Raw genomic sequence first — 27,985 nt, 5'->3', positions numbered from 1 at the left:
TTCTTTATGAGAGCTTACTGGGCAAGAAAGAGATTCGGACATGAGTAGACAGAAAAAAAAGAAGAAAAAAAAGGCAAGGTGAGGTTTATTGAAGAATTCATGACAGTTTCTTTGCCTCTCCGTAGCCCTCGTGTTGACAGTCTTTTGTTAAAACACAGTGATGCACACATTATTGTAGAAGTCAAGACTCAGCACCTGAACGTGCTTTACATTAGATATCAAAAAGAAGCTTTTATCATAACTCTGAATAAAAGAAACAAAGGCCATCTTTGGCACAAAAAATGAACATGATGGAAAAATGCACCTTTTTTGTGTTTTTAAATTACCAATATTTGGTAACTGTTGGAGTTCTTGTCATAGTAAAAACCAAAAGATTGCAAACAGATGTTACTTCATTTTGATTGAATGAATTTGCTTTTGAAAAACAATCACATCTTTGGTTCGGTGACCTATTTCTAAGATTCACAAATTCTGTAGTTAAGCAAAACACAGGCAAAAAGAGGCAGGGGAGTGGTGAAGAATGGATGTTTAACAATTGGTTGTTTGATATGTTTTCCTTTCTTAACTATTGAGAAAATCCCTGCTGTAAAGATGTGGCCATTTCTCCATAAAGTATGAAATGTTTGGCCTGAATTTGAACAAAATCACATCAATTACAAGACAAATTCCCACCCTGACAGAGACGATCGGGCTCGATTCGTCAGCCTTGCGTGGAACAGCAGCTGTGCTCTGGGTAAAGGATTCCTAACATCAACACACTGCATTGTCTGCCACAGAACATGCCCACATGTACTGACATTTAAAAATAAAAAGTGAAACAGACAAATGTGTCATCGCAACTTGTCACCAAGGACGGAAAGACTGATAGACACTGTTAGTGGGTACTTTTTTTCCCCCTCCCTTTGATAGACATCACCTTGGTTTAAACAGAAGGGCGTTTTCTCAAAGTGAAGTCAAGCCCGAGACTGCTTTGCTTTCAATCAGAATCAGTGATGGTGAGTCAGACACAGGGGTGGGCTAAAACAAAACTGAAAAGGGAGCCAGGGACTCTCGCTGAACTCATAAAACTGTCTGTCCTTACAGCCAGGCAGTTCACATCACAGTGTGTGTGCCTATATACTGTATATATTACCCTGTATTAGGAGAGACTCTCTACCAGTGAACAGAACACTCAAGTGTCTTCAAGTTCTTTTTTTTCTCCTTTACTGCTGCTCTGCTCACCTAAACACTTGAGTTTTAATGCAAACATGCTGACGTGTGACAACCAGCAAAGCACCTGCCACTGTGTGTTAGATCTACAGGACTAGCTACCTGCATTCAGCTGTTACACACAAAACAAAAGAAAAAAAAAAAATCGCATATAGGCTTTTTCTTTTTTCTTCTCTGAGCGAACCATGTGATGTACATTCAGATCACTCCTCCACCTTGGTCTGTTGTTCGGCGCCCGGGGAGTGTGAACTCTGTCTCAGTGTCTGATCTTTGTGCTAAAAGAAGGCGACACCGCGGTCAGTCACACAGGAAACTGAAAAGGCAGACAACCACACATCCTGCCTGAGCTTTGGAAGAAACACTTCCTCCTTAAAAGCAGCAAGTGCGAGTACTAAAGCTCTCTCACGTGAAGGCAGTGAGGCGATGCCAAGAGATAAACATGATACTATATACATATCCGCAGAAGTTTAAAGCCTAATATGGCAGATGTGTGCTCAGATGTCTCTGTGGTGGGCGAGGTGGGGAGGGGTGGGGAGCGACACATTCTCACCGTGATCTTTGGAGAGAAATTACATTCACAAAAATTTCAAGTGAATTAAACAGAAGTAACAAAGCAACATCAATAGCCTGAGGCTGCGCTTCCATCGCAGACACAAGTTTGAAGACATCAAAAACAACGCGATCTTCACTCCAAGATCAAAGACACTGGTAATGGCTATAAGTTGACCCTGAGGTCCAAAAGATTATTTGCCAATAGGCACCTTCTGTTCACTACTTTTGTAGTGTTGCTGAGAATGAAGGTAGTGCTCAAAGAACAACAAAAAAAAAAAATATTGCAGGAGCAGATCCGTTTCTCACTCTCCTGTGATAACCAAAAAGATCTCAGAAGTGAAGGATGGTGTGCATCTTGATCTCACCTTCAAACTGGCAGTGAAATGGATGAGACGAACAGTGGCTCCAATGCACTATGGGAACAGTCTGTTTGCTAATACAGATGAAACTCTCCTCCCACTACGCTATTATCTTCTGACGAATATCACATAGATATTTCCCTATACAGTCTGCACGTCTCCACTTCAGACAAAACACATTTAGAAAAGAAAAATAGTGTACAGCTCTTGTACAGCATTACAACAATGCGGTGGAGCTCAGCAGCTTTCCACGAAACAGTCTTCATTTGTTCATTTCGGTATCTGCCTGTGCGTCTGGCCCACAGCAGCCGGCACCCTGGTTGCCATCAGGGCTTTTTGGCTGCTGTTTTGGCTTTCCCGTTGGGCCCTGTTTTGATCTGGGTCATCTCTACATCTGTCAAGGCGTCAGGAGGAAGGCACGAGCGCATGCGTTCGATGGTTCTCTGGTAAGCTGCCCTCTCCTGCTCCAGAGAGCGAATCATGTGCTTCATTTTGCTCTCCCGAGAAAGGAAGTTCTCCATGCTCGTCTCCAGAGTCTGAATCTTTTGCCGCGCAGCCTGGAGGACACAAACATAGAGTATACAGAGTACAATGTATAGACTACCATTTAAACAGGAGGTGAAAATAATGCAGGCGTTACAAAATCTCAGAACTAAACTAAAAGTCTAAAAAGGAAGAATTTGTAACTTGTAGTCACACGATAGCACATGAGCTTTTTAAAAGTGCAATCAAATATGATTTCATTTCTTACAGAATCACAAGCACTTGTTAAATGTTGTACGAGCAGATTTCCAACACCACAGGTGTGACTCAGACGAGACAGATGGGACAGTAAATAAATATTTCTTTAACGTGTATTTATATGAAGACCATCAGGTGTGACTTTACTGGTTTTACTTTAAACATTAGTGAAGCGATATCTGCAGAGCATGCAGCATTTAGTCCCTTTGTCTTACAAACATTGGTACTGTTTTTAACTTGTGTTTTAGTGCCATCTATAGGTAGTTTTAGGTACTACTACTGGCTTCAAAATTGTCTCCACACAGTGACACTGGGTTAAAATGTTTACCTCAATTATATCACAGTCACGCCAAAATTAAGTAACACCCAGCAGGGGAGTGGGTGGGGCTGGGGGTCTCATAGAGGTTTGAACCTTCTCTTCCTTACCTGAAGTTTTTCCAGCAGCTCCATATTTTGCTTTTTCAACTGCGCATTTGTCTTCTCCAGCTTGTCAAGCCGCTCAGAGTCATCAGGCAGCGGTCCAGATTCTAACATCTCGTCTTGTAGAACGTGGTACTCCACTTCGTATGCTTGCAGCTGCTTTGAGATGTCCATCTCCATTACCTGGCCATCAACAGACAGACAGATGCCACTGAAAGACAGCTCGTTATCGTACAACACTCTGGTACCAAAACATTAAGGTCAATGGAAATGCACCTGCATGGAGAGTCCATCAACAAATAGCCACAAAAAGACCAAAGTGATCTTACAAACAGCTTCAAATCATGTGGGCACCTTTCTGAGGTAAAAGCATATCTGAAGCCTCACTCACACAGGCCAAGAAACTGGTCACCGACCCCCTGGCAACCACCAGTCGCTAGGGAACAAAGTGCATTCTTCGACACCAACCATGAATTTCAGTCATTTAGTGGTTGATGGATGTTGTAAGGATTTGAGGTTGCCAGGAGGCCATCGAATTGTCTCTAGGCCTGTGTGACTGGGACTTAATTCAGAGTCATGCTAAAATTACAAATATGGTGGCTTATCAAACGAAAAGTGCATCATTTACACCGTTTTAAATATTATGTTTGTAAAACTACAGTACAAGACTACGTCGTTCGTCTTAGAAATAGCTAAACAGTTTGCTAACAATTAAAGAATGTAGAGCAGTTTAAAAGAAAAACATTTCAGCTTTCACTGGTATCAAATTTGGGCCAGGATGCACTTCCAAGTGTTAATATGTGTGTTTAATAATCTGGCACTGCAAAAAAAAAAAAAAGGCTGTTTGTGTACCTTAGCAATGGTCTGCTCCATCTGTGTGTGACTGAGGGCGGGGAGTGTCGTTTTCAGATAGTCCACAATGCTCTCAAAGCTGTCACACTCAACTATCTCCCCCTCATGGCTGCCCAGCAGACAGAGGGCCACTTTAAAAATCACCTCAGTCCCCTCGACAAACACAAAATCTGAAAAACAGGCAAGGTAATACATAAACCAGTAGTGATTTACGGTGTTTTTCCTCGAGCTGTAGGGCTTAGCAGACAATTAAATTATCATATCCAATTTTGTGTGTGAGCAAGCAAACTATTAATCTAAAAAGAAAAAAAAGATATGTATATACCAAAGATGCGGGACACAAAGCCGAGGGGGAATTGCGAGGCAAAGAGCGTGAGGAACCACGGTGCGGCGTAGAGGCTCGGGCAGATCTCGTGCTCCTCAAAGTGGTTGTACAACTCACGGTGATAGTCGTGCAACAGCCTGGTGAGCTGGTACATCTGAATCTGCACACACACATAAACACACAATCAGGTCAAAACACGCTGCGTCAAACTGCTATGTCAGGACTTGTTAACAGAATGTCACAGAGCAATCCAGGAATCACCAGCTGGCAAGCCAACTTTTATCCAAACACAGAGCCCTGTAAGTATTACCAGTAATATTTTATAGACTTGCTCAGACATGCGTCACGGCCAGACATTTGATGATCTGTGCTCTTTAACAACACATTAGTCAAAAGCACAGCCAATAGAAAAAGGAAGCAGAAGTTAGCTCAGGCTAAAATTAGACAGTTATCAAGTTTTACAATTTCCTGACAGTTAAAAAGAAAGCAAGTAATACCTTTAGCTCCCTCAAACTGAGCCACTGTGCAGAGAAAACAGCCGAAACTCCTCCTGACTTTAAAAACTTTGGAATAAAAGTGTAAACCCTGCAGGGAAGAGAGACCTGGCTCAGCAGTTACCTGAAGTGGATTAAATATTACCACGCCTGCTGATGCTTTAACTGCAGCGAGGTCAGATGATGTTTAACAGATACAGAGCAGGAGTGGTTTGACTAAGAGGTGGAGACACTTAACTGCTGTTTGCTCTTGGCAACTAATAAAACCCACACAAGGGTTCATGCAGCAGTAAGTAACAGCTAAAAGTGAATGTTTACAGCATTATATAGCATTATAGCAGTTATGCAGTAACAAGCATTTGTTACTGCATAACTGTTTCGAATAGATTGGAATTTGTTTAAACTGAACGCCACCTTTGGCAATGGGCATTTGCATGTGTTATTGTGCACAGGATTGTCTTTGCAGTCAGCGGTGGCACTGGAGCTTAACATTTGCAAATATTCCTGCAATACATTAAGAACACAAACATTGGACATTGTGACAGAATACGTTGTTCATTCCACCCACTGACCTGCAGAGAGACCATGTCGGGTCTGTACTGCCGCCTTATGCCGAGGTCATACATGAGAAACTTCAACATGTCAAAGGCTTGCTCTTCACTCATGTGGAGGAGCAGAACTCCAGCCACAAAGCTGATACCCTGGCAATAGCCAACCTGTGCAGCACAAGAATTTAAAAAAAATGTTGGGTGTTATTCCAAGTTTCACAACAATTATTACAGTGCAGGCCTTAAAGTGAGCCACTGTGGGGATTACAGTATGTACCTCTGTATCCAGCAGAGAGTAAGCTTTCAGGAGGTTGTAAAGGGAGAGCTGTCCAGCACCAAGCTGGGCTGAGAAGTACTGGTGGGTGGGGAAGGTCCGGCCTAATCAGAGAGACAGATAGTGAGTGTAAATGTGAACAAAATAACCAGGAATTTTTCGTTTTCTGGTTAACAAATTAAACTTAGAGCAATAATACTGAAGTGACAGCTCTGAAAACAGTAGCCTTTGCTGAAGGACCTGCTGTGGCTGTCTTCAGATTTCTGACATATATAATCATAAACAGATACAGCGTGTGTCATGTGAAAAAGAAAGTTTCTCTGTGCATTCCTGTCAAAAACTAAGCATAACCTTACTGTTTCCATTGGAATTCAGAGGTTCAGTAGCAGCCAGAAGCTAATTAATATATATATATCAGATGTTTATATCGGTTTGCTGGTCTGAAGCTTTCAGGTGTGTGTTAACACAATACCACAATCTTCCCAGGAGTGGTGGTACCAGCAAATTCACCGAAAGGTCAGACTATATAATGCTCAAAGAAGCTGTAAAACACCTGAGAGCTTAATCTCAAATCTTATAGGCCTCAGTTAGCATGTTAAATGTTTGAGTTCATTACAATCAGAAAAAGAATTGCAGCTTGTTTGGAAAGGTTTCCAGGACAATCCACAAGACTTCTGCAGCAATGTCCTTTGGCCATAATGCAAAGGACATTGCACTGAATCATGGGGTGTACTTTCTTTTACACACAGACACAGAAACCTTTCTACATGCATAGATTGTATCTGTATCTTCGATGAAATTCATGGGTTTTGTGGTCCTGTGCACACCTAAATCGACCAGAATGGCATGCTGCTGTGCGGTGAGCTGCTTCAGCAGGTCATGGTAGTGGGTATCCAGGGCTAGCTGACGTGGTGGGAGTCTGTGACGCAGCCGGTGCTGATGGGAAAGAAGCAACCAGACTTCCCCGCGTCTGCTCTTTGGAACTCCTGCACACAAAGAACCACAACAGAAATAAAAACAATGTTAACTTACAATGTTTTTTGTCCTGTGGGGAGTTTCAGATTTATTTATAGCACTGTTTACATGCCACTGGTGATACGGTTTTCTTTTTTTCTTTTTTTAGTGCCTCTCACCTTGGCAGAGGGCACGATACATTTCTTCCTTGTCTTGTGGGACCGTTGTCCTGCCCGGGGCTGTCAGTTTTCTCTCCCACAAAGCCTGTGCATCTTTGGAGCACTCGCTCACTTCTTGGTAGTTAAGCTTCATCTTGCGGATGTGCAGCTCATCTCGGCTCGCTGCAACAGAACGTATATGAATATGTATATAAATCTCAGTATAAAAAGACTTCGAAATAAGCCCCTATAATTTGGGATTTGTAGCAAAGAATAATGACGATTAAAAGATTTCACGGTACAGAGAAAGCGTGGATACAAAGCATCGCGGCTTCAACCTTTAATCACTGGATAGCATGGAAACCCTTTTCACATAAACGCAAGCCACAATAGGCATGGAGAAACTTACAAAAGCACAATGGGAGTACAAAAGATAACAGAAATCATAAAGTATGATCACCATGCACGTAAAAAAAAAGCTGAATCGAATGGTACAATAACCAGCCACCAGACGCATGCAAAAACATCTGCTTTTATCCCAAATTCTCCTTTTATGTTGCTTACCTTCTATTAAATAGTTATTCACAGTTAGGTCCTCAGACCAGCATTGATGTCATAGTAGCAAACAAAGGGAAAGAGATGTGTCGGTGTTCAGAATATAAAAGCGACACATAGTACTTCTACTGTCTGTCACTGGAAGCAACACATTTATTTGGTCTATGGTTTGATCTAGGCATTTACAAAAATATTATGATCTTAGGTCTTTTCTTCAGCATTTTAAAGGGTAACTTCATCAAAGATTAACTTTTTATAATAAGATAGTTGTTCCCAATCACCAAAAGTAACATGCTAAAAAAGAAAAGAAGCTTAAATAACCCATTGGATGTCGTTTTTTAGCTATTTGTTTCCTTGAGTTTGCAAAGCTGCATCTGGACAATCCACAGTAGCACTACTGGTGCTATTATTTCAGTCTTTTTATAAAGGAAAATTGCAAGACTTCACTGTAAGCTACGCGACCGCTTCTACAGAAGTTTGCGTATCTGAAAGTGCTGCAAAACCAAAACTAAATGTAGCTTTGCTCAAGCGTCCCAAAACCAGTATGGCATTACCAGACTTCTGAAAATAAACAAAAAATGAAAGAGCTTAACGAGTTGCTAACCTCAGCTCCTTTATCTTTGTCCATGATCATAAAGCTTCAGTTAGGAATGACAGGACTTTAAAGATTGGAGTACGGGGTAAGGGTTGAGTGTAAAGCTTAGATGACAGGTGAAGTAAAGAGACAGGAGTTTAAATTATTACTGTAATAAATATCTTCCAAGCTTAATATAACTTAACAATGATATCCAAGCTTTCAAGTTATAGATACTAACAGTTACTGAGGGAAAAAAATACACTCGACATTAAGGAACACTTTGAAGTCTTTTGCAGTAATATCAATATCAGTCATAGTACCAGGCTCTGCTCAAGGTCGCTATACTTTATGTGTAGAATTAGCTAGTTAGACTCACCTTCAAGTCTCTGATTCTCCTTCTCCATGCGCAGCAGGAGGATCTGTTGGTGGATAGCTGTTTTCCAGAGAGCCCGGTAGTCAGCTGCCGTCCTCTTTGACTTCTTCTCTGACCCTGGGTCGCCTGCCTGGGGCAGCAGCTGACCCAAAGGGTCCAGAGATGAGGCACGAGGAGAGAGGGGCAACAGCTCCCTGTTTTCGGCGTCGTCTGAAACACAACATCCAAAACATGGTAAATATAGAAAATATATTGTTAAGTCACAGCTTTGGAACAGTGAATGCTAGAAAATAAAAATGGGCTTTCTGCAGTGGTAGTTCACAGATTGTTAGCGCTCAACTCTGCAGCTGCACACAGGCATTCAGACTGCTCTAGCTTCTGATCTGCTTTGGTTTTACAGCGTATTAACTGTGCAGTTCAGTCTCACTGCTCTCATCAATGCAGCAAAAACACAGCAGGGAGCTCCAATAAACCCAGACCAATTTTAACTGAACAGAAGGACAAAAAAAAAGGAATCACTTCTTAGAGACAGATGTTTGACTTTCAAAATTGGAGACAAAGCTCAGGAAAGCAGTCAAAAGAACTATTTTTTTCTGGCTTCAGTCAGAAAAGATTCTAACTATATTTGACTAAATCAGTCATAAATAAAAATCATGATACAATTTTGCAATGCTGCTTGGTCAAAAGCCTTGTTAGAGACTTATTCGTGGGGAAAAACAATGGTATAAAGCTCATTGTTCTCTCTCTGCTCTCTTTAAACCCTCAGTCTTCGCATATAAGCCTGGAATTTAAAAATCTGTTTGAGGCAGTGTCATTTCTTAGAAGAAGATTCAATCTGCCTTCTAGTAGATCTGTGGATTCTACAAAGCTTTTACATTGTGCTTCTTGAACTCTTACAAGGATCGAGTTGCCAGACCTGTGTGCGGCATGGATGCAGATGGCTTGTTCATTGGCGATGCGACTCTCAGAAAGATCTTCTGTCTCCAGGAGACCCTGCGTGGGCTCAGAGGGAGACCCCCGCTGAACGAGTCACTGCTACAGCCAGACAGAGTCCTCTTCCTGCCTTCGCCATTGCTACGAGAGAAAACAGCAGCGTCAGAGACACCTGATAAACGAGTCAGGTGTCAGCTTACACCGACTCTCTTTTCAGCACCCTTTTACAAATGCAGACACACACACAAACTTAAGCACACAAACACACAATGGAGTTAAAATAATACAAGCTCTTTGGACTGATAAAAAATAGTCAGAATGAAACTTCAACATACTGTGTCAGCCACTAACTCCTTCCCAGTGTAAATGTTAATAAAGCAGCGGTTCAAAGTCAGTATGTAAAAGAGAAACATCGGCCACAGCTGAGGTGCATGCACGTGTGTTCATCTGCTGAAAAAGAAGTTGGTTTAGTAAGTGGAAATGAAAAATCAGAACTGAAAAACTTCCCTACCTTGTAGTCAACGTTTCCTTCCAACTCAGCAAATAAATGCCGGTAAAAGCTGACCGTGATGAACATTGTTGCAAACTTGGCTGGTGCTGCTGAACTGAATACCGAACGTCCCATTTCTCATTTATGTCAACAGAGGTTTTCTACACAAGCGTACAATTACCAGCCTTGCAGAGCAAAAGTGGGTTGTGAAAATTTAAGCAAATTTTAATTCAGTTCCTTTGAAAGTGCAGATTGCATTCTTTAGTCTGCACAAGAACAGAGCTTTTTCGCTTCTCGCTCAGTGTCGCTTAAATAGCTGGCGAGCTTGTTTAGCACACAACAGCCCGTCGGATCATGTGGGCAGTGAAAAACAGGAAGTGACCTTGGATTGAAACAAATTGCACTGAGAAAACAATTGTTCTACACATAAAACACTGTCTCTTTAACAGATTAAAACTCTTCCCCTGACCTACTACCTCTTGCTATGTTTTCGTGCTAGCCAAGTCCCTAAGGGGCAAAGTTGTCATACAGTGCAATCAACAAAGCAAACTAGGCTGCGAGCACGTTGGAGTATTTAGATCAAGTGTCTCCAGTGCTGTGTCATTCATCATCATTGTAAACTGTGCTCAAAAACTTGCTCCTACTGCTGCACCATCAGGTATCAAACACACTATATTTGCTCATTTGTGAAGCTAACCATTAATAGCAACTGCTGAACATAAACGTATCAGGGAATCTATTTAACATGACAGTTAGAGTAGCAATTCTTGCACCAGTCAGGAAGGATGAAGGTTACAGCTGTGAGACACGGTTATTAAAGGCTATAAATCCAGCAAAAAGCTTGCAATGCACATGCACATGCAACAAGGGAGGGATGCATCAGCATCCCCCTGCTGAGAGAAACAGGAAGAGGATGGCTCCAGCTGCATAGGTGGTGTGGAAAAAAATGAAAAATAATTTTTCCTAAGACAAATTTGCTTTAGATATACAGAAAAAGAGATACAGGGCAATAAAGCTGGGTGTTAAAAAGGTGTTGACAGCCAATTGGTATACTGCTACTGTCAGCAAAGAACAGCCTGTCCCTCCCACCCATCTCATTCCTGATGAAGTCCCCGGTATGGGGTGCATTTCAGTCTAAGCAAGGGGGGTTGCCTGAGCACCCCCCTCTCACCTCTTGAGGCTCCCAGTGTCTGGAAGGGAGCTCAGGGAACCCAGTGAGCCCTGGTAAAAGCTTTTCAGGAAAGTGGGAGCAGTGAAGGAGGAGGGGAGGCTGAAGGAGGAGGAGGACTCGCTCTCCGAAACACTGCGTGTTCTTGAAACAGCCACGGGACTGGGCGAGCCAAACATGAAATGCCCACAAATAAAGAAAAACATTACACAAAACAAAGAGCTTTCGGTCCAAGCACAGAAATGAATAAGGAAAAAAAAAACACAAGTGGGGAGCTCATGAGGGATCAAAACAGTGACAGGAAACTTGTGATGCTATTGTTTGAGGACAGCGGGGCAGAAGGTGAAGAGATTATAGACTGATCAAAGTGCTGCAAATAGATTACAAAGTCTGTGCACACACACTGTTAACGTGATTAAATGTAAAGCAACCAGTTCTAATGATTAAGTTAGCATTAGCCATATCTTCAAACAAAACACAAAAGCTCAATCCAGCAAAGGGGGAAAGGGAGGGGATCTGTATAACAAATTATTAACTCCTGCAAATATCAGACGCAGAACCCTTCTTTAAAACTGCAGAGCGTGATTAACTGTAAACTAGCTTATATTTACCTGCTTTGCAGCAGCTCTGGGTTAACGGATTGCTGTCTACGAAGCGGAGTCTGTTTGTTCTGTATTGGCAGTTGGCCCTCGAAGGAGATGCGTTTTTTCACAGGTGGATGGCTGAAGGTGTGAGCGCGCCTGCGAAACTGAAAGCCAGCTTCCGGGTCTTCGTCCGGGAAGGCAGGAGGGGAACCTGGGGGGGAGTGACCAGGAGATTCCTCATCCTGCTGAAGAGGACAGAATGTGTAAGGCGGGAAGCAGTCAGTCATATTTAAGACTTCACTGTTTTCCAGTGATGCATATTTAATGACATTTTTTTTTTTATATATATATATATATATATATATATATATATATATATATATATATATATATATATTTTTTATGAATGGCTAAATTTTCTGAGGATCATACAATCAAACAAAAAGTCAGTGACAGAAAGCAAAAGTCAAAAAGTAAAAAAATCAGTCCTTGTTTCGTTGGAAGCTAAATTACACGACAAAGCTCACAGCCAAGTTATACACTCAATCACACACTCACCTATTCAACCCACAGCAAGCCTCAATCCATGGTTCAACTTTATACTCCACACTATCACTCCGTGCTGCCTCATGTCTGGTGGCACAACTCCCACATCTATTGTATTCTAATGGCCAGTGTCCTGTGACTCACAACATCACACACCATTGGAGGGGAGGACCTCGATGACACGCAACTGTACACGAAAGCCCTCCAATCTCCTTCCATCATGCTTTTAGAGACCTCCCTATTTAAGATCAGGGTTAGGTCATGCTGCTGCTTTCAATGCGCATATTTTTTTTTTTTTTTAAATGTCATAAAAAAAATTGAGGGCTACAGCTGATCACATTATAGACTGCAAGAGGTCTGTTTGCAAATCACGCTAGACGATGATGTCATCTAACAGCTGATGCAATTTGTTAATTTTAGGAAAAACTGATGATAGAATTTTACTCAAATCAGAGACTTTTGCAGTAATCTCTCTTATGGCAGGGCCGAGAAGACAAATCCAGGCCACACGTGGCTCAGCAGATGCGTAACTGGACATCCTGAGTGGGATTTCCTTTTCACCAGCTCATCACATCCTGACAGAATCCCCACAAGACTACTTACTCACTTAACCCCAATCAAAGCAACTTTTTTCTGAGTTTTTAAAGACATCTCAATGACAGAAACCTTTACTTGAACCTCCTAAATTAAAATGATATATGTCACTCAGTGATAAATGATCAGTTACATTTGTTAAACCCTGCAATAGCCAGTGTGGCTAATCATAGATAAAAGAAAGAGAAATAGCTTAATAAATTCCCAGACACTTGGAGCTGCCGTTTGAAGACTGGCGTTAATAATTACTTGGCGGTTAATATTTTCAATAAATCTGACATGACAGTAGTAACACATCCGGTGGAACAAGTCATACATCTGCTACAAGGAAGAGAGTATTTCATATGTTTGTGGCCTCAGTAAAACAAGTAACACTTATTTTCTGTAGTTTTAACCCTTTAAAGTCTGTTTGCAGGTCTCCAGCAGGTTTGTGAGAGGCCGTTGTAATAATACCAAATAAAAATCATGATACAACACCAAATATTGACTTTCAAGCTTATTAGAATTGTACAGTCTCTGTTTTTGCCTTAAATGCTGTACTTTCCTTGTATGTTTCACTGAATCACTATGGTGATTTCCCATTTTCCTAAGAAAATATAAAAAAATGAAGGATCGCTCCAGACATTTGCACAACATTCTACAGCATATGCTTTATAATGTGTTATATAACAATATAGCGGTCCCTCGTTTATGTGGGAGTTGCGTTCTAAAAATAACCCACGATAGGTGAAATCTGCGAAGTAGCCAACTTTATTTTTTTAATAATTATTACAGATGTTTTAAGGCTGTAAACCCCTCACTACACACTTTATACACTTTTCCTCAGACAGGCATGAACATTTTCACACTTTTCTCTCTTGTTTAAACACTTTCAAAGTTCAAACCTTCGTAGAAAAGTAAGTCCAGTATTATAGAATTAAACCAAAGGCACCTGCAGGTGTCTTTGACGATGCAAAACGTTTCATGACATATTTGTGTTTGTTGGGGAGAAACCTTACAAACATACAGTACAGCACTTCAGAGTCACTCTGCTAGCAATCGAAGATTTATGTAAATTTGACAAGCTGAACGCATTCTGTACTGTACAGGAGACACGGCACGAGATTGATTGACAATGGTCTATAGCCAATCAGGACGCAGAACACAATGCACGGTAAAAAACAAACAAACAAACAAAAAAACACACAAAATTTCAAAAAAAAAAAAAAAAAAAAAAAAAAAAAATCAGCGAAACAGCGAGGCCGCGAAAGGTGAACCGCGTTATAGCACCACTGTGTATTATTGCATCCCTGTGCTGCATCGGCATTTTAGTTACAATTATTATTGTAGAATATTGTAACATTGTAGTATTACTGTAGAATTATAAAATAATTGCTACACCAGCCACAACCCTATGTTGGGTTTGGTTTAGCCTAGCCTAGCCTTTAGATTGTAAATTGAGTGCCTGGCACCATTAAAAAAAAGAAAGCGTGTCTGATTTGGTTAATTTGCTTGTTTACTTGTTCATCGTAGCAGCGTACCGCTAAACTCATCATGACTGATGAGGAGTCAGAGGGACCATATCACACTCTCACTCCACATTCTGCACAGCAGTAACCACAAGGGAGCCAACAACCTTAAACGGCTCACTAGCAGCTCTGTACACACGTTCTCTCTTGTACTGTTCTGCCTTTTTGTCAGTGCAAGTTTCATCATAAAACTATGTGGGGAAAAAATGCAGCACAAAATCGTTTCTCCTCATGCGAGGAGGACTGTTGGCAGATCCACCTACTGACACTGATGAAAGTGAAAGTATTCTTATCGACCTGCCCCTTTCCCGAGGACACAGTTGGAATATAGCATGCTTTTAGAAGCCACGGGGTAACAGTGAGAATTCCCAGAGTCCCCCGACTGAAGCTCTGAGAATTCTCATGTTCATCCTCAAGGACACTTACTCTTTCAAAACTGCTCATGCTTCCCATGCTTCCCAAGCGGCCGCGCATTCGACTGGCACCCTGGTGACAGAGATGATTGTACAAAAGTTATAAAAACACAAGCGGGTAAATTAAAAAAAAAAACATTAAAAAAAAAAAAAAAGTAAAAACACTTTCTTTTTTTACACAATTGTTTCGGATAAAAAGAAATAGCGATTAGCTTAAGAGTGAAGCAGAAAGAAACAAAGGGAAAACGTTTCCTCGCTCGCTAACAGCATTATTGTTCAGCTAAGTCTCTAAAATAATAACAGATGGCAGCAGAGTTCTCTGATCTCCTGGACGCCTCTGCTAAGGAATTATTCTGCTGTCTCACTGGCAGATATGGGTCAATCCAAATCCCTGTGATGACAGTGACACAGAAACAGAAACCTATACAAGACTGAGCTGGGAGAAGAGGTAAACATCATGGCGACTGTACTTTCTGTCCGTTGCGGAGACATAAAAGACAGGGAGAAATAAGTAAATGGTTATTATAATATAACGGCAGGAAATGGGGAAGATAAGGCAGTGGCAGAAAAGGAAACATGTTTAAAAAAAAGACTCAGACCCACCCTTGCAAAGATATTCTCCAGAGAGCTAGTGAGGGATGAACGCGCTTTATTCTTAAAAATGTCGAGCTTGAAGCGACTGCCGGTGGCTGCGCCATCTCCTGCCGCTGAGCTGTTTGCTGCATTCTGTTAGACCGCAAAAGAAAAAGATTTAATTAACAAGACTGTAATGAAAACAGGTTCACTGTACAGATCCTGTGATAAAGCCTGCAAGAAACAGCCAATAGCTGCTAACTGCTTTAAAAGAAGCGGTGCTGCTGCTGGAGACCTGCGCTACGAATGATAATATTTAGCATGCAGATCCCTCGGGGTATATCATTCCAAAGCAATTATCCACAATCCTCTCATACTTTCAATGTCGTGTTTCCCCTCTCAGCAACTTATGGAACGTAAACAGTGGTTCATTGTAGGTCTCAGGCAGAGGGACATCTACATCTATATATGGAGATGGAAGCAACAAGCTTTGCATTTAAGACAGCAGCTAAGGAGTTCTTTTACCATTAATAATTCAACACAAAGTCCAAAACAAAACCTTAGGATACAGTCTGAGGAATTCAAATTTTATGGCATTTCGTGCAGGCGATTTTCAGAACCATCAGGGGTCTGAATTCACTTTTCTCAGATTTCATGTTAAGGACCACTAGAAACTTTTAAGGATAAAGTCTGTTTATTTTTGCTTTTCAAAATGAAATTTACAGTAAAACCAACAAATCAATCAACAACTGTGAAGTCACCAAGTGTTGATTCTCTATTCAACAGAAACACCACTTTGCTGGAAATTATTTCTGGACCGTAAGCTTTCTCGGGCCCTTACCTGAGGGGCCTCTCCAATGTGGAGGTGGGACTTTTGTTTGGTTTCACAGAGCTGTCTCAGATGAAGAATCACAAGCTCATTCTCCTCCTGGTCTGACGCAGGCTTCAGTCTCTGCAGAAATGAATGCACAAACACTCAAGTGTGAATCAACAGCTGTAAGAAATAACATGTTTATATCAAAGTGTCACCTCTGTTGCCAGACCTGAACTCGCTCAAAAATCTCAGCTTGCTCATTGTCTGTCAGCTGGGAGAGATATTTCTGGATGGATAACTTTGCTCTAGGTGGGTAGAGACCTGGAAACAGAGAAGATGAAATAAGCTGTACTCTTTAACTTGCTTTAACTCTGAGAAACAGACCGTGCATCAATATATTCATGAGTCAAAGCCGAGAGAAGTGCTGGATGTCTGACGCAGGTCACATGACCTACCTTCAATCCTCTCGCAGAGCTTGTGCAGGTCATGCATGGGGCAGGCTTCGCATAGCTGGATCTGAGTCTTGTTGCTTTGTAAAGCGGCTGCTGTACTGAAGGCCTGCTTCAGGGTCAGCATCACCTCGTCCACCTGACACGCACAGGCGAACGAACACGCACAAGCACAAAGAAAGAGAAGATGTTTGCCACATGCACTTAAGAATTTCATTTCATTTACATAATTCCTGTGACTCACCAGGGATTCACTGGCACACTGGAAAATGTAGCACACGTACTGACTGGGACCAGACTCTGAGTGGTGCCGACAGATGAATCCAAAATGGTCAGTATGTTTGATACCCTGTGGATGGGAGCAAAAGACAAACTAGCCTCAGAGGCCTGGGATAGCTATGGAACTTTACAGCACGTCACCATAATGATGATTTAATTATATCATATTTAATTACTAAACAACCACTAACAGTGAAAAGGAGTGTATTCTTACATTACTGACAAAGATCTGCCACTAAATTAAGGAATAAACATTAAAAGTCTGCTCTTGTGTAAAGATGAGCAAAGCCTCTCTGTGATTAGATTCCAGTTGCTAAGGCTGCAGCAGAGACACAAGAGAGACCTTTTCAGCGTAAACATTGCCAGTAAATATACACCAACCTGACAGCACGATGAGATATCCTTGAAGTTCTTCTCCAGGACCACTGTTTTACTGTCAGGACTTATGAGGTTTACTTCAAAACGTCCAACCTATGAAACACGAGAGAACACGGTCACACAGAGTGAAGCAAAAACACGTAATAGATACACGAAAGGTTCTCACAAAACAACACAGACGGCAGATCATGGGTGTGAACACACTGGGATCTCCTGTGATGTTAAGCATTTTATGACAAGGACTATAACTATTCTGGGACCCGATCGGCAACAGAGATAAAACACGCTCACGTGCGCTTTAAAATCAGGGTCAGCGAATTGACTGCTACGTACAGTATCACATTGAGCGTTGTGCTCTAGTTTTTAAAATTAGCTTCATGAGGAAATAGGCATGGTGCGTGAGGAATGGCAGCTGGCTCACAGTGCGGCCCACATGTTTTTCATGAAGCAGCGGCCGTGTGTTATCACAGGAGCGGTGGTGAAGTCAATTTTTATTCTTTTTTTTTTAATACCACAGGAGTTACGGCCTTATTAACTGGAACAGTTACACCAGGCCAAGCTGGTCTACACATTATAGCTGCCAGCCACGTGCACATAAAAATGATATGCGGTGGTGTGAACCTCAGCAGCGAGACTCTATGCAAAGGTCTCTGTGACAAACAGCACTGAGGCCAGCGACCATTTGGTTTTCTGGTGTAACAGATGGAATCAAGTTTTACAATACAAATTATGGTTTGGCATGAGGAGCTTAAAAAAAGCCATTCATATTATTGAAAAGAGTATGTTTAGAGTGGAGTAAATCCAAAACAATGAGAAATAAGACACTCGGTCAGCCCATCTGTACACTGCGTGCACATACCCGTAAGGTGGACATCCATTTAAGCTCACTGCAAATTATTTATTAAGATATAAATGATGCGTTCAGGGCCCAGGTCAGTCACTTGTGAGAACACTGTTATTTTGATAAGTGTTTGCGTCAAACCAACGGACTGAACTTTAACAGTCATTTGGAGAAAGAGATAAGAAGCGGTCTCACTCACTGTGACACCAACACATTAGCAGCAGTACAGCACAGCCCTTTACTTCATTCAACTTCTCCTACCTGAAAGAGCATAGTGCGGTTCTTGTCTGCATCCGAAGGCTGAACGTGATTTGGTGCGCTAGCATGACGGCGGCGTGTGGAAACCATGACGATGCCTTCACCCGGCTTCCTCTGCAGACTCCCCACCATGCTGCTGCAGCGTGTCCGAAACTCCTGGGGCTCCTCGAATCCCGAGTCCTCCTGGATGGACTCGGGGAACGCTCCTCGTAGGCTGCTCTGACTGCCGCTGCTGAGAAGACCTTTACCTGGATCAGACACATCAAACATGAACTCACACCTACGTTTAGAAAAAAATCACATCGCTACAACTTTTAGTCGTTTTTTTCCCCCTTTCTTTTAGGTATTGATCAAGCTGATATAGTGATGTTCTACCAAGTACACAGGATTACCCAGTGTGACCAAGTCATTAAATTAACCTAGATTTTTCTACTGACCTCTTGTTTTTAGTAAATGGTTTACTTGCCTCCTGATGAACATAACGTGATAATAGCTGAGTTATTATAATCTTTTATTTTTTTGTTAGCGTTTATTTTAATTTCATTTTCACTTCTTGTTTGTAATTCAGTTTAGTTTCACTTGATTTCCAGCGTGGATTTTCTTGGTTCAGCTTAGTTTTTGTTAGTTTCAGTTTCAGTTTTAGTCTTTTTTAGGAAACTCAGCAACCGCGTGTATTACCATAAAAACACAGAGATTTTTGAAAGCATACATTTAGAGTTCCAATAAACACGTCCATCAATGTCTCAGTTATAATCATGTTTTTACCAAACTAACAGATACTAAACTAACTAAAGGATATTTCCTCTATATTTTTTATCTTTATTACAGTTTTTTTTAAAGTCTAGTTCCTATTTTTGCTTGTATAGCCAGCAACTTGATAATTACATAAATGTGGATGGCTGCCACATTTTGTGAAAAGAAAGCATGCAACTTGCTGTTTTCCATTTGGAACACTAGCCTGCCAACATAACAGCGAACACAGTGTAATACAAGGTCTACCAACAGAATAATCCACACTGAGTCAAAGTGAGCACTGTAAACCAACCAATAGAACAAACATTATAATCATTATTTGGCTGAAGCTAAATTATGCAATGTTGTCATTTTAGGTGCAGAACAGACACACCTACAAATGTAAAGTCCCTCTTTGTCTACTTGTGTTTAAACTTGATTTTGAGTTGCAAATCAGCTTTTGTGTCCTTGCAGAACTGACAGTAGCAACATTTACTTACAGCAATGTGGGGCATGTGAACCTGACCAGCCTTCAAGTTACTGGTTGTTGCTGTGCACACATACATCATTTCAATAAAACTTTTCCTAATCATAAATTGGTTTAAAGCGTTCGTCTCCACCTGAGGTCACGTCCTCCCCTCCAGGACCTCTGGGGTCTTCCATAGTCTCATACAGAGCAGAGGAGAGCGGGTCTCCTTCGCCTCCCATGAGGAACTCCACAGGGGGGCTCTCCGTGGATCCTTGTTGACCGTTGAGGAGTCGTACGCGTTTGCGCTCAATCTCGTGCTGGCGAAACTTGTCGATGCAATCATCGACGAGCGTGGATGGAGCCTTCTTGTATCCGACCGTCACCTGGGATTTTTGCAACACCAACAGCATTCATTGAAGCCCCTTGTTATCTTAAAAACACTCCATTCTAAAGGCATATGCACCGATTCCTACCTTGCCACAGTAAAGCACTTCAAACTTCTGGGAGTTGTAGAAGGCCTCGTCGGTTTCCTGTTTGGGTTTGGCATCTTCCTTAAGCGCTGTTTTGGACACTTGGCGAATGTTACTAATTACCTCAGGGACCTGTAAGCGAGGCAAGTGGAATGAAAGGATGTGATGAACAGGAAGACACGAACAAAGAGAAACCATAACAAAAAGACTAAGGGAGGTCGAGGGGAACACCAGCTTCTCAGACATTGAAGGAGCACGAGTATAACATGACCCTAAAATCTAAAACAACGCAATTTCTAACTTTTTGTCAGGTTCTGTAAAATATGAACATGAATAATGCTTCATGTTCAAGGTCATTCTCAAAATGACAAATAAAAACTAAGAAAAAGTAAGAAATTACAGTAAAAAAATTATGTGGAATTATATCAATACTGTTGTTTTGGTTATGCATGTTAAGACCTAAAAAATAAAAAATAAACATATTTAGACTTTAAATTTAAATAACCTGAAAAGAACATAAGATTTGAACAAAAGCTTGTTAACAATAGACGAACCAAAAGCTACAGTGGTGTCAGAGGTAGGCGTGCAGCCATGGGGAACACCCACTCTCTACAGCAATGAACAGAAAACAGAAGGCTGGGGGAAACTCGAGACTTGAAGGTCGATAAGCCTATTGCTGCTACACTGTGGCACTTAAACACTAGCAGGCAGCTAGTGTGTTAGTGTCATTAAAGCTTGATAACAGCTTGCTTTGAAAACAAGTCAAAGATTAAAAAAAAAAAAAAAAAAAAAAAAAAACAGGCAAAAGACAAGACAAAAAAACCCAAAACCATAATTTAGGCTTTGAATACTTTTACAACGGGGACCGAACAATAGCAGTGGAGTCAGAGAGCAATGAATCACCGCTGCACTAAAATTTTGGCAGCAAACAATTGACTGAAAGCCTCGACGCTAAAGCTCCCTAAAAGAGGCAGAGTGCCTGGAACTAATGCCGCAGCCAAGGTCAGCCAAATACTGTGTTTAAGACAACAGTGAGGGCTAAAACAAACAGCAGCTCCACAGACTGCACACATCAGATCAGATAAGAGCTGGATACAGGCAGTTGAACAAATATATTTCTAATGTGGACTGGAGAGAGAAGTTGTATAGCAAAGTACATGGCGCTTACTTCAGAGGTGTGACCAGAACAACAGAGCGCAGCGAGGGGAGGGCAGGCAAACAGGAAAAGAAAAGCTGTGAATGAACTCAAACATCCTGACAAAGCCCGTGTCTGATTTTCATAAAAGGCCCCGAGATCAAATGCGCGTCTGCTACTGGGGCTATTTTAAAGTCCCACTTTCTAAGCGTCTGCTTTCCCACCTCCCCCCTCAAGGCCTTGCGCTTTTCCTGGCTGGTGACAGAGCGTTGCCTTGAGATGAGGAAAAGTGGAAGTGGCTGGGGTGGGGGATGCTCAGTCCTAATTCCACACTCCAGAAACTGAATGATTTTCAGACTGTTGGCCGACTTATTTTCAGGATAAAATAATATCGCGGTGATTGTTTTAAGCTTCAGAAACAAATATCTGCACTCTCTGTAAACGCGGGTCACGAATAAATGAAAACATGCTGTAATAACTTACAAGGGATGAAAAATAAACCACACATGGGATCGCGCTGGCTACATTTTGTGGGAACGTGCATTCTGCATTGGAAAAGACAGCGTTGACACTACGAGGTCGAGGCAATCAAAAGGTTTCGTTGGCTGAGAACCACAGCTGGCCACCACAACACTTTGTCACAAAGGAAGGGGGGAAAAAAGCGACAGATTTGTCTAAACATTAAAAGGAGCTGCTTTATTATACATGAGTAAGATGATGCCGAAGCACCGCTCCGTGCGATCAATTATTCGTTATCTACCCAATACAGAGTCGGCAAAGGTGCTCGCTCCTTGAAGGGAGACATGCACAGGCAGGCAGGCAGAAAAGCTGTTGAGCAATAAAGGAAAGCCAGCGTCCTCTTCCCACTAAAGCGGTTCTTTAAACTAGCGTAACATTCAGTGATCACAGGCTGGCTTCATTAAACAGTATAAGCGACGGCAGTTGTGAAGCAATGCTTCTCTATAAACACCAGTAGCCGAGCAGAGCTTTAGAGCTTAGGTGAAAACAAACACGAGAATAGTGCCCTCTGAGCTGCTAGAGTCCTGAGTACTCTCAGTGCATAGCTCCCATCATGTCCAAGCGCTCTTGAAAAGCCCCTAATAACATCCGATCTTACAGTAGATGGCACATTGCTCTGCTGCTATTATCAGCAGCAGCATTAAGCCAGACCACTGAGAAGCTGCGGATTCTCACCTTCGCCTACAATATCTGTGATTAGGCCTAATTAGGCTCTTTTGGAGGTGCACAGGTTATCACTGTGTCAATAAAAAGATAAGAATGGAAACAGAAAGCGAGCGAGAGATGAAACGCAATACCCCACATCAGACCAGAAGCAATCAAAGATCGCATGCTTTTAAGTTAAAAGCATGCGATGCAAGTTCTTAGAAAGTTCCCCAAATTGAATAGAAAGACGGGAAAAAAACCCCAAACTGTAGCTTATTAACATCATAATCATAAACATCGATTTATGCTGTTGCTTTAGGCCAAATATCCGTCTTTGTGTGGCTCTGGCTGTGCAAGGATTTGTTCTGATGCCACTTGACATTTAAAGTTTGACCTCACTATAGCCTGCGCTTTTCCATGTGGCTGAGGACAAATGTAAGTTGAACAAAGTTCATATTCGACCACAAAAACAAGCACACAAACAAACAAAAAAAACTCCTTATGACATCAACACATACACCGTGAGATGATGTCACAACTGGAAATTATAATGCGTCAGGAAAGCGTCCCATTTTTTTGTGCCAGTGCAAGTGTATGTGTAAACATTCATAGATCTTGGCAATAAAACCTCCACGGAGAGACAGTTTTTCGCTTTGTACAAGTTTATGCTTTGATTTTACTGAAACTTAACACAGCCATGTGCAAAAGAAACTTTTCATAGAGTTTTATGCAGTCCTGTTAAAATCTAAGTGCACACTATCATTTTCGCAGCAACAACTTGAAGTAATAATTTTCTGTCTAGTATGACTTTATCAGTCTTTTGCATCACTGCCGAGGAATTTTGGCTTGCTATCTACAACTTTGCTTCAGTTCACTGAGGTTTGCAGGCATTTATTTATGCACAGCTCTCTAAACGTCCATGCCACAGAATTTCAATCAACCTGAGGTCTGGACTGTGACTGGACCGTTGCAACACCTTTATTCTTGTTTTTCAGCCATTCTGTTATAGATTCGCTGCTGTGGTTGGGATCATTGTCTTGTTGCATGACCCCATTTTCAGCCAAGCTTTAGCTGTCAGACAGATGGGCCTCACATTTCACTCCACAATACTTTGACATAGAGAGGAGTTCATTGTGACTGCAAGGCGCCCAGGGCCTTTAGCTGCAAAGCGAGCCCAGATCATCACCCCTCCACCACCGTGCGTGACAGCTGGTAAGAGGTGTTTGTGATGATATGCGGGTTTGTTTTTCTCCAAATATGGAGTTATGCATCATGGCCAAAGATTGCCACTCTGGTCTCATCTGTCCAAAGGGCATTGCTCCAGTTTTGTGGTTTGCTCAGATGCAACTTAGGTCATGTTCTTCCAAATAAGCCATACTTGTTCAGTATTTTCTCTAATTACAGTCTCATGAACTTAAACATTTAACTTCGACTGAGGCTCATATGTAGCTTTTAGGTTTTTCTGCATTCTCTCTGAGCGTTGCATGGTCTGACCTTGGGGTGAATTTGATGGGGTCCCCACCGTGCACTTGGCTGCTACTGACCCACTTAATAATAAAAATAATAATGATAATAATAATAATAGAGTTCTGAGAAAACTTGCTTTTTCACATGACTGTTTTTGATCCTGTGACTTATCTGTCACACCAAATTACCAGACAAACAGCTCACTAATAATATAAATTTTTATAAAGTTAATCCAAGAACTCAAGTATTCAAAGCTACTTGCTATGCTTATCTGACATGTAACAACATATCAGCGACTGCAGACAATTTCCCTTTCATTGTTAACTGTGCAAGCACAGAATATCATGATAACCGGTTACAAATATGTGGCCTCAGTTATTGTGCAAGAAATCTGGTCACATTAACAGACAGACACTGGGCCACTTTTCCTTCTCTGGGCAACAGGTGCACGTGATATAAGGAAAAAAGCTTTTCAATTCCTGTCCTTGGCAGAAAAGGGAAAGTCACTTGATATGATAGATGAAAATACAAGCTCTGCACGGTTTGTAAAGCTGAAAGGTAGACAATGGCTTTTCCTATTTTAGTTTAACAGTGTGTGCCTGAAAATGAACATCACCCACAGCAGAGACAACAGAAGGTTACCCAGTGAGTGATTCCACAGTGGTACTGTTCCAAGTCAGAGCAGAGGTTAATAAAAATTATGGAGGGGTCTGTGGTTTATGCTGTGCAGGCCTTGAGTGTGTGTTGCTGGCTTGATAATAGCACAGTGGTGTTGACTGGAGACTGTGCTGAATTTGTGCCCATCAGTCTCACAGACAAGTCAAGTAAACATGTCCCACTTCAACTGAAAAAAGTTTAACTTGTGTCCAAAGCTTTCCTTTGATGCTTTAGCAAAATATTATCCATGGCATGTTAATGTTAGTCTTGTTAACCCTAACAGTAAACACATGAAGACCGAGGCTGCATTTCAAGTCCAGGAGGTCAAAGCTGATTTTTAGCACGATGACATTTGAAACACATACATGAGAAACTGCATATTCAGGGCTTTTCCTTTACTGTTTTGTTTTTTAAATCCAAAAGAATCTAATAAGTTGCAGTGCTCTTGAAGACATCAAGAGTGTCTTTTCATTACAACCTTTCTCATCATTTCGATAGATGCCAAGTCTCCTTACACAAGGAAGGCCTGTCATGTCTACAACTAAAAATAGATGTGAAACCATTTCTGTCATCCAAAAATAAAGCAATATTTTTTGTGTCTTCAAAGTCAGTTGGGAAAGAAAGAGAAAACGCACAACGTGGTAGTAAGAATGCTCGCAATAAATGCTGTTTATATATGGAAATTGGAACAAACAGACTGCTAGCAGTTGCTGCAACAGGGTGTTGTACATGACAACAGAGTACTGGTAGAATTAGCCATGCATTCCACATGGTCCACCTTGCACACGTTGCAGGGCTTGCTGGTTGCCAAACCAGTTCTCATTGCGTAATAGTGATGAATGAGGTACGTCCAAGATACTTTTCTCACTGCTGCACACACATTCGGGCATTAGCAGAGAAGCCAGAGACCTCGAAAGTGTGCACGCCTTAAGCTTGCTGGCTCTTCTGCTCCTCAGTTTTCACTAACAGACAAACATTGTGCTCAGCCCCCTGCACAGGAAACGCGATACGGCACGGGCACACTTGAGATCAATGCAAAATGTGAGCATAACTAGATATGTGTTTGTGAACATTACTGGTGCACATTTCCTGAGTCAGTGGGAAAACAGGATTAGCATGAGTAGGGATGTTAGACTTCAGAATGGGTTGCATGGAATTAGGAATTGAGGTGGCACCAAGATTAAACTGCGTTTGTTTAAGAATCTTGTATAAATAACATTCTCTACCACCAAATCAGAGAAAAGATAACTCAGATAAACACTAGGGTAGTAGGGTAGGCTCTGGAGTCCAGCAACTTCCTAAAAAAATATGGCATGAACTGCTTTTCAGAAAAGAGCAGAAAGGATTACTACAAATATATATTCAATCACAGACTCCCACGTTCCTGATTTCTGGCTGTTTACCGCGTTTCAGTTATTACTCAAGAGTGGCATGCTGATCGGCAAGTGAATGTGCTGACTCAATATTGTATTCAGTTGTTGTCACACCACAGACGCCAGACACATGTCAGATCTACAGCAGCCCCGAGAGCGCAGAGCACTGCAACTTCAGGAAACACAGTCCCATCTTCTCCAGTCTGACACATGATGCTGCAAAAGGGATAAACCAACACAAAGACAGAAAATGCCACTGTATAATGGGAGCTTTCAGCAATCATTTTCCCTTCGTGGTGCAAAATTGGTGGAAACATATGTCTTTTCTTAAGCTCCGCTGCACTGAGCTTCAGGGCCACCGTACTTAAGCTTAGGGAAAGGCACAGATATGGATTAACTTTGACCAAAAAAACCCCCCACGGTACTGGGTTTGTCATGCCCACCATCTAGTGGCCTAAATACTTAATCCCAAAACAAACACATTTAGACCAACGACTGATCAAATATTGTGCGAGCTTGAGATTAAATTGTACAGCTTTCACCTTGGAGACATTTCACTTCAGACTTAGTTTGACATCCCATTGTTTTTGAGTTTACAGCTAATGACAGGATCAGTCCACCCTTAAAAAATGAGTTTGCCTCACCATGACATCATATTTAATTTAGTCACATATAGTTAGGACGTTTGATTTGTAATCCGCTTGGAATATTATTAAGGCTACTGGAAACTTGCTTCAGGTCTTCTTAGGTGTAAAAAAAATATTATTTCAAGCTTTTTTTTATAAGTGTGTTTGTGTGTTCCTAATGGATCACCACGTTACTTTTTTTGGCCTGAGTTTTGGTCTTTGGTGCCATTCATGCTCCTGGTAATGAAAACTGTGCTGTGCAGAGAGGAGCAGGCCTACCTGGTTGGGGTCGCAGGCCTTAAAGACGTGACAGGACATCTCGGACTCGGGGTTGTCGGGCTGGCCCCGCAGGAGATAGGCAAAATAGGTGAGGTCATTGCTGTTGTGAATGAAGCGAGAGATGAGCTGTGCTTTGTGCTCGAAAATGAAAACTGAGGAGTTGTTGCTGGTGGTGGGGACACATCTGATGAAGGGGGGGCAGAGGACCAGATGAACTTCCCTGGGCTGCATCACAGGGCCGCAGTCGCCTTTCTCGCACCGCCTGCGGATCTCGGCCACCAGCCACGGCAGCATGGGTAGGGTGGTCCGCCTGTCCAGCAGGGACCAGCCGATGTAAGTGAGGGCGAACCTCTTGTCCGACTTCTCCTTCTCGTCGTGACTCTCCATGTTGACCCAGCAGACTTTTCGCCCGAAACTCGATGACAACAACAACAGAGCAAATACTGCTTCCAAAAAACAAACAAACCCCAAAACAAAAATAAAACACTATCAATATATCTTTCCCTCTTGCCACCGAGGCTAGCTGTAGTTGTGTTTAGTTTGCAACACTTTCCATGTCCACATCCATACACAAAGTTTACGCAGCGCTTAAACAAACCTCCAACATGTGCTCGCCCTTTCGATCAGCTGCAACTCTCCATGATGTTCAGATTTTCCTTCAAGGATTAAAAAAAAACAAGAACTTCCAGTGCTGTGTATTCGCTGTTTTACTCCCTGCCCCGCTCCACTGTTTGCTTAGGCGGAGAACCAAGCTCTAAACACCCCTGTACTATACTGTCCCAACAAAGATAGCTTGCCAAAAACGTGGCTTTGGTTGGCTCCCGTGTAAACACAAGTCACCCAGAGAAATATGATGTCTTTGACGCGTTGGACGTTGTCTCCGAATGCGCACGCAGGGCGGCGCATTTACACCGTCCCGGTCCTGAAATCCTAGTGCACAAACGCTTCTCTGCCGCCGTTGAGATTTCTCTCTGCAGATGAACAATAAAATACAGACACTGATGCTTGTTTATCGTCTTGCGGCGCAGTCTCCCGTCAGTGATCCTTTCTTCCACAACGCCTCGGAGGCGGAGCGGCGGAGCGCCTGTGACGAACCGCCCATCCATCCCATGTGCTGGAGGAGTGGGCAGCGCAGAGCCTCTGTGCGAAACGTGACAGGACGAGGCTCCGCCTTTCTCCACAGTACATTAAGTTTTACCTGGAAATTTTCTTTCTTCGTGGCACCGTGAGATGTGTTTTCAGCCCCCCGGTGGCACAAGTGCCCTTGGTTCTAGCTCCCGTTGGTTGTAATTCTACCTGCCAACCGCCTCCATCAGGTAGAACCAGGGGTTTTAAAAACAAGCCCTTTGCAAAATATTATGTTTCGATAACATGTGCAAGTTTTTTTCTTGCTA

At 42.1% G+C, this 27,985-nt stretch overlaps 1 protein-coding gene across 5 annotated transcripts; it reads right to left on the bottom strand.

Annotated features, from left to right (window-relative positions):
- Positions 1–67: 67 nt before the first annotated feature.
- On the bottom strand, positions 68–27,678 carry tbc1d4 (TBC1 domain family, member 4). 5 transcript variants are annotated; one of them, XM_031734485.2, is made up of 24 exons: positions 27,190–27,678; positions 26,592–27,034; positions 19,894–20,022; positions 19,572–19,803; positions 18,223–18,467; positions 17,124–17,213; positions 16,708–16,812; positions 16,470–16,602; positions 16,244–16,335; positions 16,042–16,152; positions 15,231–15,353; positions 14,641–14,700; positions 11,594–11,811; positions 10,986–11,144; positions 9,308–9,465; positions 8,395–8,601; positions 6,908–7,069; positions 6,602–6,760; positions 5,778–5,878; positions 5,525–5,668; positions 4,459–4,618; positions 4,134–4,303; positions 3,288–3,464; positions 68–2,677 (listed from the first exon to the last, which is right to left on the bottom strand). In XM_031734485.2, exons 2-24 carry the CDS (start codon positions 26,976–26,978, stop codon positions 2,447–2,449), a joined length of 3,753 nt encoding a protein of 1,250 aa, XP_031590345.2. In that variant the 5' UTR covers positions 26,979–27,034; positions 27,190–27,678; the 3' UTR covers positions 68–2,446. The 5 variants fall into 5 exon arrangements, with proteins under 5 accessions (XP_031590345.2, XP_039455788.1, XP_031590346.2 ...); XM_039599854.1 differs by having other exon boundaries at positions 26,592–27,678; XM_031734486.2 differs by having other exon boundaries at positions 11,594–11,808; positions 26,592–27,678.
- Positions 27,679–27,985: the final 307 nt, after the last annotated feature.

This window comes from Oreochromis aureus, linkage group 16 (assembly GCF_013358895.1).
Source record: "Oreochromis aureus strain Israel breed Guangdong linkage group 16, ZZ_aureus, whole genome shotgun sequence".
Classification (NCBI taxonomy): Eukaryota; Metazoa; Chordata; class Actinopteri; order Cichliformes; family Cichlidae; genus Oreochromis; species Oreochromis aureus.
Note: the sequence above shows the minus strand (reverse complement) of the source record. Positions and strands in the feature narration are given on the sequence as shown.